The sequence below is a fragment of the Prionailurus bengalensis genome, chromosome B3, assembly GCF_016509475.1.
Source record: "Prionailurus bengalensis isolate Pbe53 chromosome B3, Fcat_Pben_1.1_paternal_pri, whole genome shotgun sequence".
Classification (NCBI taxonomy): Eukaryota; Metazoa; Chordata; class Mammalia; order Carnivora; family Felidae; genus Prionailurus; species Prionailurus bengalensis.
In genome coordinates, this window is record NC_057355.1 from 69175037 (window position 1) to 69188633 (window position 13597).

At 41.7% G+C, this 13597-nt stretch overlaps 1 protein-coding gene across 1 annotated transcript in view; it reads left to right on the plus strand.

Annotated features, from left to right (window-relative positions):
* Positions 1-2634: 2634 nt before the first annotated feature.
* RYR3 (ryanodine receptor 3) overlaps positions 2635-13597 on the plus strand; it is a 451654-nt gene continuing 440691 nt past the window's right edge. The window contains exon 1 of the mRNA XM_043554522.1: positions 2635-2769. Coding sequence (XP_043410457.1) covers positions 2635-2769 — 135 coding nt within the window. The remainder of the gene's footprint in view (positions 2770-13597) is intronic.

A 13597-nucleotide genomic window follows, 5' to 3' on the forward strand; every position in this document is an offset into this window, starting at 1 on the left:
TTTGGCAGGGGGGACTGACCCGAGTGTATGCTTTCGGAGGCAAGAGGTAGAACTTGAGATGGAGGTACTTAAGTAAGTGCCTATCACTCGTTCCAGGGAAATCCTCACAGCATTCTATTTTAAGGCATTTTCTGGCAGGGAGCATTTATCTTTGACTTCTAAAATTTGTTTAGGCGCGGGAAGGCTGCACTAGAGAAGCCTGAGCAATTAACTACTAGGGTGATAAGCACTATAGAATTTTCTAGGGAGAGGGCTCAAGATAGCATACACCACATTGTATGGGGTATCAGAATGCTGGGGAGACCGCTCCTGTTCCTTGGGCTTCATTCATCTTGTGCAATGGGCCACCCATGTTTACATGCATTGTCGAGCCATACCCTGTGCAGTGTCTGACAGTTGGTACAGGCTGTATGGTATTCCTCTGGAAAACAGGGTATTTCTTTGGAGCCTGCGAAGCGGCACATGTACACGTAAGCTCAGTCTTACAGAGATCCAAAATTGTCTTGAGCCTGAAAGCTGTATGTTGATCAGTTCTGCTCATCTTAGCATCATGCCAATGAAGACTTTATAGCCAGATGCTTGATAGAGCCAGTGTTTGAGGAAGAAGTGGCTTATTCATGGTTTATCAAATATGTGCTATTCCCCATGATTTTGACCCTTAGGATTTATGTATGAGCCTTCCTCACCTTGTAAGGATCACATATCTCCTAAATTGTTTCCAGCTTCCAGTGTTCTTTCTTCAGCCTTCAGTTTATCAGACCAATCTTCCGAAACTTTGTGAACCTTGAAAGTGTTTGCTGTACACAGCTCAGCAGAGGTCCCTTACTGTCCAGATGGAGTCCACCTCCTTAGTTCACTAAGCTCACAATGCACCGACATGTCCAACCTCTTCCTATTAATCTTACAATACTAGAGAGACAAGTGATCGGAAAAATGTCCAAGGCCCATGTGGTACAGATCTAGGAGGCAGATGTATAGGAGTGATGTGATTTGCTCTGTGTTAGACTGGCAGTTGTCACTTGAACCCTGGGAATAGAAGCTCCAGGAGGTCAGAAGTTTTTATTTTGCTTACTGCTTTGTCACCAGTGCCCAGAACAGCCAGAGATTCAATAAATATTGATTGAATTAATTTATGAAGGAGCCAGGCTTAGACCACCAGTCGCCAAAACCTTGGTCCAGCCCTCTTTCCACCTCCCTGCTCTCCCCTGCAGACCTCAGCTACCCTAGCTTGATTGGCCTCCAGATGTTTGCTCATAACATTTTTTTCTACCCTGATGGTTCCTCTCAGTGTAATTTCTCCTTCAAGGCTCAGGGCAGTTCTGTCACTCCTCAATATCATTGAGAGCCCCAGACCTCAGATTCTGTTTGTCAGTTGGCCTCCTGTAGTAACTGTAGAACTCATGGATCACTTAATCCAGGCTGCTGTGTGTTGATGTTTGTCTCCCATGAGGACACTCCTGCTTGCCCAGCTCCGTACTCTGTGTCCCGTAGGAGCTCTGTTCATTGGTGGCAAGCGTGGCACTGCCATGGATGGTCCTACTCCATGACTTTCCTTCAGGCTCTTAGAGGCCTCATTCCATTTTCTTTCCAAGTCTCCATTATTTTGCTTTGTTATAGGTCTTCCTTCATCTGTCTCACATCTGTAGTGCTGGGGCAGGTATCACGATGATTTCCAGAATGCATGGAACACAACGTAGCACAGGAATCAAATGAGTTCAGAAGGGGGAAGGAGGAGCATCAGAATTAGAATAAAATTTGAGTACCTTTAAAAGAGGAGTTGGAGTTGGCCAAAGAAGGGCAGAGAGGACATGACCAGAAGATGTAACCTAGCAGGACCATGTTTTTGGAAACTGCAAGTAGCTTGGTGTGGCCAGAAGGAAGACTACATATGGGGAAGTGGAGCAAATGAAACAAAATATGTAGGCAGCAGTCAGTTCCTAAAGAACTTGTCTCCCAAGTATTTCGACTTGATTTTTCATTCATGGCAATTTTGAGAGTAAAAGACAAAAATTCAACATAAATCTCGACAGAAAGGTGCTAATTAAATAAATCATAGTTGATATGCTCAGTTGAATAGCATGCAAAGGAATATAGGTCTATATGTGTTTATAGGATATAATCTTCAACATAAATTAAGTAAAAACAGTAAAATTATATATGTGTGTATTATGTGTGCACACACATAGAAAAATTTTGTGATGCATAAACTTTTAATAGTTGGAACTCAGGATCTAGAAAGAGTGAAAAACTGACTATTGTATATCCTTTGGTAATACTTAACATTTAAACTTGCATCTGTATTACCTTGACTTAAGAAAAATTAGTTAAAACATGAGCAGATTAAAAAAAAATTTTTTTAAATGTTTATTTCTGAGATAGAGACAGAGCATGAGTGGGTGAGGGGCAGAGAGAGGGAGACACAGAATCAGAAGCAGGCTACTGGCTCTGAGCTGTCAGCACAGAGCCCGACGCGGGGCTCGAAGTCACAAACCGTGAGATCATGACCTGTGCCAAAGTTGGTTGCTCAACTGAGCCACCCAGGCGCCCCAAACATGAGTGGATTTTTGAACCTAGAACCTAGAAGCACTTGCCACGTCCAAAAGATTTTCAGTAAGGAGGTGATGTGATCACATAATGAAAAGATGTCAGGACAATAGTGGGGAAAGGAGATGCAAGAAGTACCTGATGGAGGCAGGAGGACCAAGCAGTGGTTGGAAGATCTTGCAGGAATCCCAGGGGATGGGGATGCAGCCGTGGGGTCAAGATCAGGTAGGATGGAAAAGGAGAATATATGAGCACGTCTGAAACTCTAGGACATGTACAGAAGAGAAGAGATGAGTGTAGAGTGGACGCTAGGTTCATATTAAGGGAACTGGTACCTGCTGTCGCTGGAGAGGGAACATAGGAAGATGAGCCCCCCTCCCCCGCCGCCGAATGGATGCAGTTTTGAGAGCTGTCACAGTTTTGGGATATGTCACATATCCTAAGTATTATTTGACTAAGAGGACTGATAGTCCCTGTTGGTGTTTTCCAAAGATTGCCCTCTAGATTTCACACCTGATACCATGGGTTAACAGGAAGCATTTTCATGGAATCTACTGTGTCTAAGTCTTGGCTTCCAAACTGTGCACATCTACCTAAGCCTCTAGTTGTGTGGCCCCAAATCAGAAAAACCAAAGCAACTTTTTCACTGTGCCCCTGTTGATGCAGAAGTAAGTTGTATCTCCTATGTCTTAAATCATTGTCTTGCTTGACAATCTTCCATTGTGCATGCATAGGATACAGTTTTTAGACCCGGACTGAAGAACGATGGCTTGGCTGTTTGTACTTTTTTTTTTTTTTTTTAAACCTTCAGAGAGCCCACCAGTCTCAGTCATCTGCCTCTCTAGGCACTTGAAAAGGGTAGAGTGAGGGAAAGGCCCATTAGTATACCAAATAATGTAGACCATGGGCATCAGGATGAGTTTTGCCTGAATTATGTGAATAATTCTCTGAATCCTGTGATTGTGGACACAAATTAACTACTTTGCATTTGTTTTGACTAATGATTTTCTAAAGGTTGATTGGGATTGATTTCTAGTAAGCATTTAAAAGTAAAGGGGAACTGTGGAAGGAATAGTAAACTATGACTATATACATTAGCCTTTTTCCCCCCCTCCCCACTTAGATGGTACCCACAGGCATAGAAAGAAGAAAGCTACATTGTTCTCTGGGAAATCTGATGTAAAACTAGTTGTTGAGCTATTTCCTTATTTCCCTTCCTTTTCCTCTGTGCTAAGGGTTGTTTATTTTCTGGATTTGTACAACACTTGCCATTTTACTCACAGAAGTGAGAGACTACGTGATTAGTTAATAAGTGTTTATTGATTACTTCTGGGCCTCTTGGCAGAATTGAGTTAGAGCCAGGTGCTCAATGGTAATTTTTTTTTTCCTTGTAGAAGATGAAGAAATCTGTTCTCTTTGCTAACAACAGTGGCAATGGAAATATTCTTTCTTTTATCCCTATAAATGCCAGGATAGTTAAGCTTGGCTGATTATTTGTTAGCTGAATGATGAGCTGTGTGATTCAGTCCTCTTGTTGTGTAGCTGCCTCTACTGCTACTTTTATGTATTCAGAGAGGAGACCTTGAAAGTAAAAAGTGCCTCCCTGTCTTCCCATATCCCAAACCAAACCTCAGTGTGAGTTTAAAATCTGAATGGCAAAGCAGAAATACTTAGCATCTATGGTAATACTGATTGGGGGTAGGAATGACTTGCCTTTACGTCAACAATTTGCAAGAAATGTGGTGACACCAGTGCCCTCTTCTGTCTCTAAAAACGTCTGCTTTTGGGGGCGCCTGGGTGGCGCAGTCGGTTAAGCATCCGACTTCAGCCAGGTCACGATCTCGCGGTCCGGGAGCTCGAGCCCTGCGTCAGGCTCTGGGCTGATGGCTCAGAGCCTGGAGGCTGTTTCCGATTCTGTGTCTCCCTCTCTCTCTGCCCCTCCCCCATTCATGCTCTGTCTCTCTCTGTCCCAAAAATAAATAAACGTTGAAAAAAAAAAAAGTCTGCTTTTGTAAAATAAAAAAACCTATTTCTCCAGCAACAGAGAATTCATGGATTTAAAACAGAAATCCTTAGAAGAATCTTTGTACCTTCTATGTTAATTTTTCTAAGTCGGTGGCATTTCATTTTATTCACATAGCTTGAAATTCTGTCCCTTGCTACACCACCCCCCTTGCTTGCTTGATACCTTCCTAGAAGAAGATAGGAATAAAGAATCCTGATCAGTTTCTGCAACAACTTGACCCTTCATTCCTTGCTGCCTCTGTTTTCTCGTGATTACAACCATTTCCAAATACAGAACGACTGGTAGGGTGTCAGGAAACCCGTCCTCTTGGGGAGAAAGGTTTCTGTGAATGCACAATATTAATATTGACTCTTGTCATATCTCAAACTGATAAGTGTCATGAACCGGTACACTCAAGTCCAGTTGGAATCTTACTAGCCCGGGCTGAGATGCTAATTACTAAAAAGGTAATGGGCTGGATCCCAGTGCTTCTGCTCCAGCTCGCTGTCAGGTTTCTGTTTTGTTGTTTGTTTAAATCATCTTAACCATTTTAAAAGATACAGATCAGTATTAAGTATATTCCCAGAGTTGTGCAACCATATCCTGAAAGTTTGCATCATGTAGAACTAAAACGCTATACCCATTAAACCACAATCCTCATTTCTTCCTCCTCTCAGCCTCTAGCAACCAGTGTTCTACTTTGTTTCTGTGAATTTGACTCCCTACCTTATTTAAGTGGAATCCTACAGGATGTCTTTGTAACTGGCTTATTTCACTTGTGTAATGCATCAGGATTCATTCATGTTGTAGCATGTGTCAGAATTTTCCTTTTTAAAGATTGAATAATATTCTGTGTGTATATATTTCACATTTTGTGTATCCATTCATCCATAGATGGACACTTCTATTGCTTCTACCTTTTGGCCATGGTGAATGCTATGAATATGAATGTACAGATAACTTTTCCAGACCCTGCTTTCAATTCTTTGGGTATATATCCAGAAATGGAATAGTTGGATCATAAGATAAGTTTAATTTTTGAGGAATCACATACTGTTTTTCTTTTGACCTTTTTTTAAATTTAAAAATTTGTTTAATGTTTATTTTGAGAGAGAGAGAGTAAGTGAGCCTGGGAGGGGCAGGGGGGCGTGGAGAGAGAATCCCAAGCAGACTCTATGCTGTCAGCACAAAGCCCAGCATGGGGCTCAATCCCACAAACTGAGATCATGACTTAAGCTGAAATCAAGAGTCAGAAGCTTAACTGACTAAGCCACCCAGGCGCCCCCGCATACTGTTTCCCATGGGAGCTGTGCCATTTTACATTCCCACCGATAGGGCACGAGCATCTCAATTTCTCCATATTTTTGCCAATACTTGTTATTTTCTGTTGGTTGATAGTAGACGTCCTGAAGATTTGAAGTGACTGTAAGCTTCTTACTGCTTAATTCTTACATGAGTAAGCAAGGATAACCAGATATTTGAAGAAAATCTGAGGGGGAAAAAAAGATGAATAGACAGGTAAAATGGCCTCATAGAAAACAGAAATAAAGAATGAGAGAGCAGGTATTTGTTTTTTTTCCCCAGTGATTCTCAGGAAAGTGGCAATAGATAATGCATCCATAAAACAAGACGATCTAACAAAAGGCACAAACAACATTTAACGTGACTTGATCTAAAAAAAAATACTGGAAGTGTTAAAGATAATGTTAAGGTGATTTCTTATAAAATAAAGAGATACATTGATGGAAAATAGGAGATATAAAGATAAATCCTGGAGGATAAATCCAGCAGAATCAGGAAGAACAGAGACAAGAGAGGGGAGAAAACTATCAAAATATTTTCAGAAAATTTGCTAAAATTGGGGAGCCAGAAGAAAAGGATTCACTGAATGTCCAGCACAAATGAATAAGACATGATTTACAGAGAAAATACACTGTTTCTGAGAATTTTGAAAACCTGGAAGAGAAGTTTCTATGAGCCTCTTAAGGAAGAAAACAAAACATAAAAGCATGCCACCCACAAAGGAACAAGAATCATAGCAACAATGGATGTAATACTTTAATAGAATAAAATTTCAGGTGAAAATTATTTTCCATTTAGATTTCTCTGTTAGCAAACTATCACGCAAGTGTAAATGTACAATGCAGATATTTTCAGATATGTTCTGAGAGGAAGAAAAAAAAAAGGTAGAATCTTGGAAATAATAATTTCAACCTAAGAATGTAATAAAGAGTCCCAGGATGACAGCTAGGTTGTACTGACTGGTAGCAATTAGTCATTATTGGAGCAGGAGAAAATAGTGCTTTAGGAAGAAGGTATCCAAGTAGGGATAGTTAGAGGAATGAGTTTCCACAGATACATTACTACTTTAGATTCCTTAGACAATATAAGAATGTGATACAATCGCAAGAGAGAAAACGAAAGACAACTAGAAATATGAAAAGCCTTACAGAAAGGAAATATAATCATGCTGTATCATTTAGCTCTAAGACTGAACAGTATTTATGGAGTCATCATTATATAGATAACTGTATTGATTTCAGCTTTTAGAATTATAGACAAAGCATGGAAGACAGTCGTGGCTACAGAACCTCATGTGAAAGGTCTCAATCTTACACGTAGAAGCATACATATAAACAGCAGTTCAGAATCAGAAGCTGGGGAGAAGTGGAAGGGGAGGATAAAGGTACCAGAACTGTTCATTCTCAGGATAGCAAGTAAAGTATTACCTGTAGCAGGTGGACAATGAATGGAGAGACCAGGTGTCTCATGACACAGGAAAAATCTAAAATACTTAATAGATAATATCTAAAATGAGAAATAATGTGTTTAGTGAAATGGAGATAATCAGAAAAACTTAAAACAAGAACACTTAAATAAAAATGGCTGCTACTGGGGAATAAAAACAGCTGTGATATGATAAGGTAGGGGCTGTAACATTTTATTATAAATCCCTCCTTTATTTTTAGCTTATTTTTGATGTTTGTTTTTTTGAGAGAGAAAAACAGAGTGTGAGCAGGGGAGGGGCAGAAAGAGAGGGAGACACAGAATCTGAAGTAGGCTTTAGGCTTCAAGATGTCCTCACAGAGCCAGATGTGGGGCTCGAACCCACTAGCTGTGAGATCCTGACCTAAGCTAAAGTTGGAGGCTTAACCGACTGAGCCACCCAGGTGCTCCCTGACTACTTGATTTTAACCAATACATGTAATTGTTTAAAATGAATAGTTTTTAACAGACATGTATGAAAACTATCCTACATATGTTTAAACATCTGAAAATAGATCTACAGTAGGATTATAATTTTCATAAAATAAACATAGAGGCCTAAAGATACTATGCAGACAAAATAGGTATTTTGTGTGAAATCGTGAATGATTCTCTTTGTAAAATTTTATTTAATGTTTATACATTGCTCTTTCAAGGATACAGTTTAGTATTTATGGGTTATTATCAGATGCAGCTGTTTTACCTTTCAGAAATATTTATGAAAATGGAATGTGACAGTGAATTATATGAGAAAATAGGATCCTATAAATACACTGCCTTGGCATTAAGAAAGGTCACTTTGGCTATAAAAGAGTTACAATGAAGAGGGCCATTTATTTAGGGTTTGCTGATCAGTTTGCAATTTCTCTCATTTCAGATATGTAAGTTATCGCTGAAAACACAGTTTATGTTTGTGGTAAATGGATTTTATGTCACTAGATGAGTTGGCTTTATTGCTGGAAATCTGTACTTTTATTCCAAGCAAAGTCTCACTGTGAGAGCCCGAAGAGGTGATCTAATGTGCTTTTCAAAGGAAAACAGTCACTAAGGATAGCTTATTTGTACTGTTTGAAACTTACAAAATAAGTTTTTTGGTGAGCTTATTCTGGCTGGGCCACGACTGGCTTCAATGTCTGCATAATTGGGAGTGCCTTAATCTGAGCTATTTGTTTTTTGTTTATTTTTGAGAGAAAGAGAATGAATGTGAGCAGGGGAGGGGCAGAGAGAGAGGGAGACACAGAATCCAAAGCAGGCTCCAGGCTCTGAGCTGTCAGCACAGAGTCTGATGTGAGGCTCGAACTCAAGAACCGTGAGATCATGACCTGAGCTGAAGTCAGATGCTTAACTGATTGAGCCACCCAGGTACCCCTATCTGAACTACATAACACTGACTTCTCCAAACCATTCAAGGGACCAAGTTTCTGTAGAAGAGAATTTATATAAAACTTTCTACTAAGTTGCTTATCTTTATTTGTGGATCTTATGACAGTGAAAATAAAAAAATTTAGTCCATTCATCTTCACAACTTCTCATTCCCCCGGGGTGGTAGGTGTTCAGAAAAGAATGAACACAACAGACCTCTGGCCTTCTTTAGAAGGACCTACTTGCAAGCCTGGCCTGGGGCTGGCATTTGAATTTGGCATTTAACATTCTCTAAGGGGTAAGAGTGGGCTGAGGTGTCGAGACTGTTTGCACAAACAACGTGATTATACAGAACACTTGTCTACTCCTGGGAATCTAGAATAGTACATGGCTAGGCAGAGGGTGCTGTGTGACCATACCCCAGTAAACACCATGGGTACTGAGTCTCTACTGGGATCCCTGGGAAGAAGTTACACATATTATTGCACTGTTAGTTGCCCAAGAAAGAATCACACTCATGTGTATCCCCTCAGAAGAGGGAGAGATACAAGGAAGCCTGGCATTGATTTCTCTGCCTCTGTCTTTTCCTTTTATGATCCAACTGTGTGTTTTTACTATATGGCTGTAATAAATCCTGGACTAGAGTACAAGTATATGCTGAGTCCCATGAATCCTTCTAGTGAATTTCTCATTATGGGTGCGTGGTGATCTTTGGGACCAGAAGGAAAATAAGTTAGTCATTCCCCTTGTCTCTCATCCCTCCTTAACCACCCATGTCTCTTTCCCACCACAGTATCAAAGATTTAAGAATAGTTCTCAAACAAAGAACTCTTCTAACAAAGCACTAGAAGTCCAACTGTTCTGACCTGGTATGCCTCCGCTGAGGGTACTTTTCATTAGCCAACTAATTATACTTTCTAATGTCAACGTTTCCTGTTTTTAAACTTTATTTTAGAGAGCAAGACAGCATGTTCTCAAGATTGGGGGAGAGGGGCAGAGGGAGAGAGAGGGTGTGAGCAGGGGAGGGGGCCAGAGGGGGTGGGGAAAGAGAAACTTAAACAGGCTCCATGTTCAGTATGGAGCCCAATGTGAGTCTCGATCCCATGACCCTGGGATAATGATGTGAGCCAAAATCAAGAGTTGGGCACTCAACCAAGTGAGCCACGCAGGAGCCCTGAGATTTCCTGGTTCTAGATGCAATTTAAACTTTAAAAAGAATTGGTTACTTTTACTTATTTTGAGAGAGACAGGGACTGCATGAGCAGGGGACAGGTAGGGGGGTGGGAGAGAATCCCAAGTAGGCTCCACACTGCCATCCCAGAGCCCGATGTGGGGCTTGAACTCACAAACAGCAAGAGCATGACCTGAGCTGAAAACAAAGAGATGCTTAACCGACTGAGCCACCCAGGTGTCCCTAAATGTAACTAAATTTTTGAGGGCTGGCCCAAACAGGTAGAATTGATTAGCCATTAAAGGAGTTAAGTAATAGTGTGTCAAGTTTTTCTTTTAACTCCCAGGTGGAATTACGTAGTCCTTTCAGTTTCTTAGGATCCTCGGAACAATTTGATGACTCATAAGGGATTGGAAGAGGGAGCCAAGCTTATTGACAGTACTCCGGTCCCATTTGTTATCTCTGTGCAGCACTGTTTCTTTAAGCCTCAAGGCAGTTATAAATGCAGTTTCCTCTGCCTGGGACAGTTTTTCGCGCACTCTTTACCTTGTTCACTCCTACCCACCCTTTAGCCTTTGGCTGAAAGCTGCTTCCCAAAGGGAACTCTTCTCGCAGACATAGATAGGTCTCCTTATACACTCTGGTTGTGTTCTGCACGTGGTCTTGATAGCCTCCATCAATTAGATTCTAACTTGTTAGAGGACCAACTCCTCTGTTAGACTATTAATTTGATGAGAAAAAGATGGTGTCTGCCTTATTAACTGTTGCAGCTCTAGAACCTAGCACAGGGCCAGGCTCAAAAAACAGAACAAAACTAAAACCCTCTATGTTGAATAAAGGAATGAAGACCCTTCATCTCATTGCATTGGGGAACCTTTTTGGTCTCATTGCACGTGTCATTGTCTTAGGTTAGATTGACCCACGAGCATGTCTTGGCGAGGTTGGAGTACAAGTCGTTCCTTGGGAAGGTGATCGCAGGGAGTGTTGGCAGGGGGTGGGGAACTAGCAGACATGGCCAGGAAGACAACCCAGGAAGAATGAACAGCAGGTTACCCCTGTGGGCAGCTGGGACTCTGTCCTGCCTAGGGCCTCAGATACTGCATAGCACAGGACTCAGGTATTCTGAGAGGTGAGGAATTGGATATTTATTCACTAATTTCCCTTCTGTCTTGTTGGAAGGCTTCTCCCTGGATCATTAACTCCCTGATACTCCTAGTCTTTTCCACATGAGGCCTTAGCAGGCTCCTGTGGCGAGGTGAGTTTCTTAGGCAAAATCTCAGCCTCCACTGGGATGATGTTGAGGGGATAGGAGCCGGCTGCCGACAGCATCTGCTATAGTCAGAAACCCAACTGGATGAAAGTGAAGCAAAGAAAATTTATAATTGTGTCCTATGTTGAAAATAGAAGGAAAAGGGGCGCCTGGGTGGCGCAGTCGGTTAAGCGTCCGACTTCAGCCAGGTCACGATCTCGAGGTCTGTGAGTTCGAGCCCCGTGTCAGGCTCTGGGCTGATGGCTCAGAGCCTGGAGCCTGTTTCCGATTCTTTGTCTCCCTCTCTCTCTGCCCCTCCCCCGTTCATGCTCTGTCTCTCTCTGTCCCAAAAATAAATTAAAAAAAAAATAGAAGGAAAAAATAATACCATATATATAGATGCAGTTGTTGACCAAGTATGTTTCAGGACTGTGCAAGAGCAGTGAATTGCACAACATGTAGCGGTGGTGGTGGGAAAAATGTTGCCTACAGTCATAAACTGAAAACAGGCTCTTTTAAGGACCCTGGGTGGGTGGCTGGTAACACCTGACCTCTACCATAGGGAGCCATCTCCATCAAGAGGTGGGATCCTGGCAACATTTGTCTTGGACTGTGTGGTTTTGCAGTTGCTTACATGTTTTCAGGAAATGATTCTGCTAGGTGGGTATTAACAGGTAGAACCTAATAGCTGACCTGACTCAAGGGACTGAAACTCTCCAGGAACGAAAGAAAACGGGAATATTGTATCATAGTCGTTGCTTGTTTTCAGAAGTTTAGCATAAATATCAAGTGAACTTTCTCCACACCCACTAACCTTTCCGTCAGTGTGATGGTTTTCTTTCTGTGGCAGCATTATTCTAAAGATGACAGGAACCATGATGAGAACCTGCATAACACATGTGAAAATGCACCATTTTTAAGCTGGTTCTGGGAAGAAGGAACCATATAATAACAGGAGAAAAGAAGAAAAATTTGTTGTTCATAGGGAGGGAAGCAGTTACATATTTTGAGAATTTAATAATGAGCCCATTCAAACCAATTATGGTTGAGGTACGATATGAGACCTTTAACATGAGGTGATTGGTAGGACTCAGGATTAGGAATTCTCCATAACATATTTTAGGTGTGGCACATTTCCAGTCTGGCTGTTCTCCGAGCCTCTGTTGGCCACTGGTACAGGATGATAAGCTTGAATTCCAGACCAGGCAAGCTCACTATCTTGGATCCTTAGAGCACACCATATGGCTTTTCCTTGATGGTTTCCTCATCTATCCCAGGGAAAGACACCACTACAGAGCAAGAGACGTTGCTAAATGTGCTAGACATGTGCTAGAGACAATGTTAGGTGTTCAGTGTAGTATCTCCTACTACACATAGCAACCCTAGTGATAGATGTTGCAATCACCTTTTCAGATGAGGAAACTGAGACACACAGATCAGCTCCTAGTAACTGGCAGAGCCAGACTCTTACTAATTCCAAAATTTGTGCCTTTGTCTTCCTGTGGTGCAGGTCACCTCTCCATTTTCCTGTGACTTTGGAAAATCAGTTGAAGTGTTATTAGCCTCCTTTGCCACGTTGGGAATGTGGAAGGCCACACGTTGAACACTGCAAGGCAGTATCCCCTACCCAGAGCAAAACATCCCTTTATGTGAGCACGGTGGCAAACCTACAATGGGCTGAGACAGTGGACAATAAAGGCGTTACAACACACACAGTTTTTACTGTTGTTCAACATTGTTTAAGATATTTTCTAGAGAGCTCAAAAGAGACATGGGCACGTCAGAGCATGTAGTAATCTGGGTCCAGTGGTCAGAGAGAGAGACAATTGATACTTTATTTTCCAACTTACCAGGCAGTTTAGGGGGCCCACATTACAGATTGTTTTTTTTTAAGCCTGGGGTGCAGGGTGGGGGTTGGGAGAAACCTTGGTTTTTTTCCATCCTCACTTTGGCTGCTGAGCTGATTTTCTCCTTAGTGTCTCTTTGGGGCGTTATCCTGTGAAGCGAACTGTGATTTCAGCGGACGAATTCTTGACTTCATTGCATGAGATCCTTAGCTGAAGCTGCAAACTAATTTGATCCTGAAACGATGCTGTATGGAAAAGCTCATCTTTGAATCTCTGGGGCTTCCACCAACCAAAGATGGGCTGATTCTGTTTTTTTGCAAGTCAAGCTAATTTCCAAATAATGTAGCAACCAGGTAGGGCAATAACATGAGGGAGAGAAATTGATTTTGAAAGCCAATTTTGAGAGATTAATGGAAATAAATTTGGAATTTGAAAGGGAGGGAGAGGCAGACTGCTAGTAGCCCGCTAGTCATGAGAAATTGTAGAAAATACTGTTGTCTGGGTCTCAGAAGTCCTGGTTTAACCGCTATGGTGTGGGGGGTGTAGCTTTGGCATTGGGATTTTCCAAGCTCCCCAGAGTTTCAGCACCCCTGGGCTAGAAGACAGGTGTTCTCCAAGGATTGTGTCATCGAGATAATTTTTGGAGGAAAAAC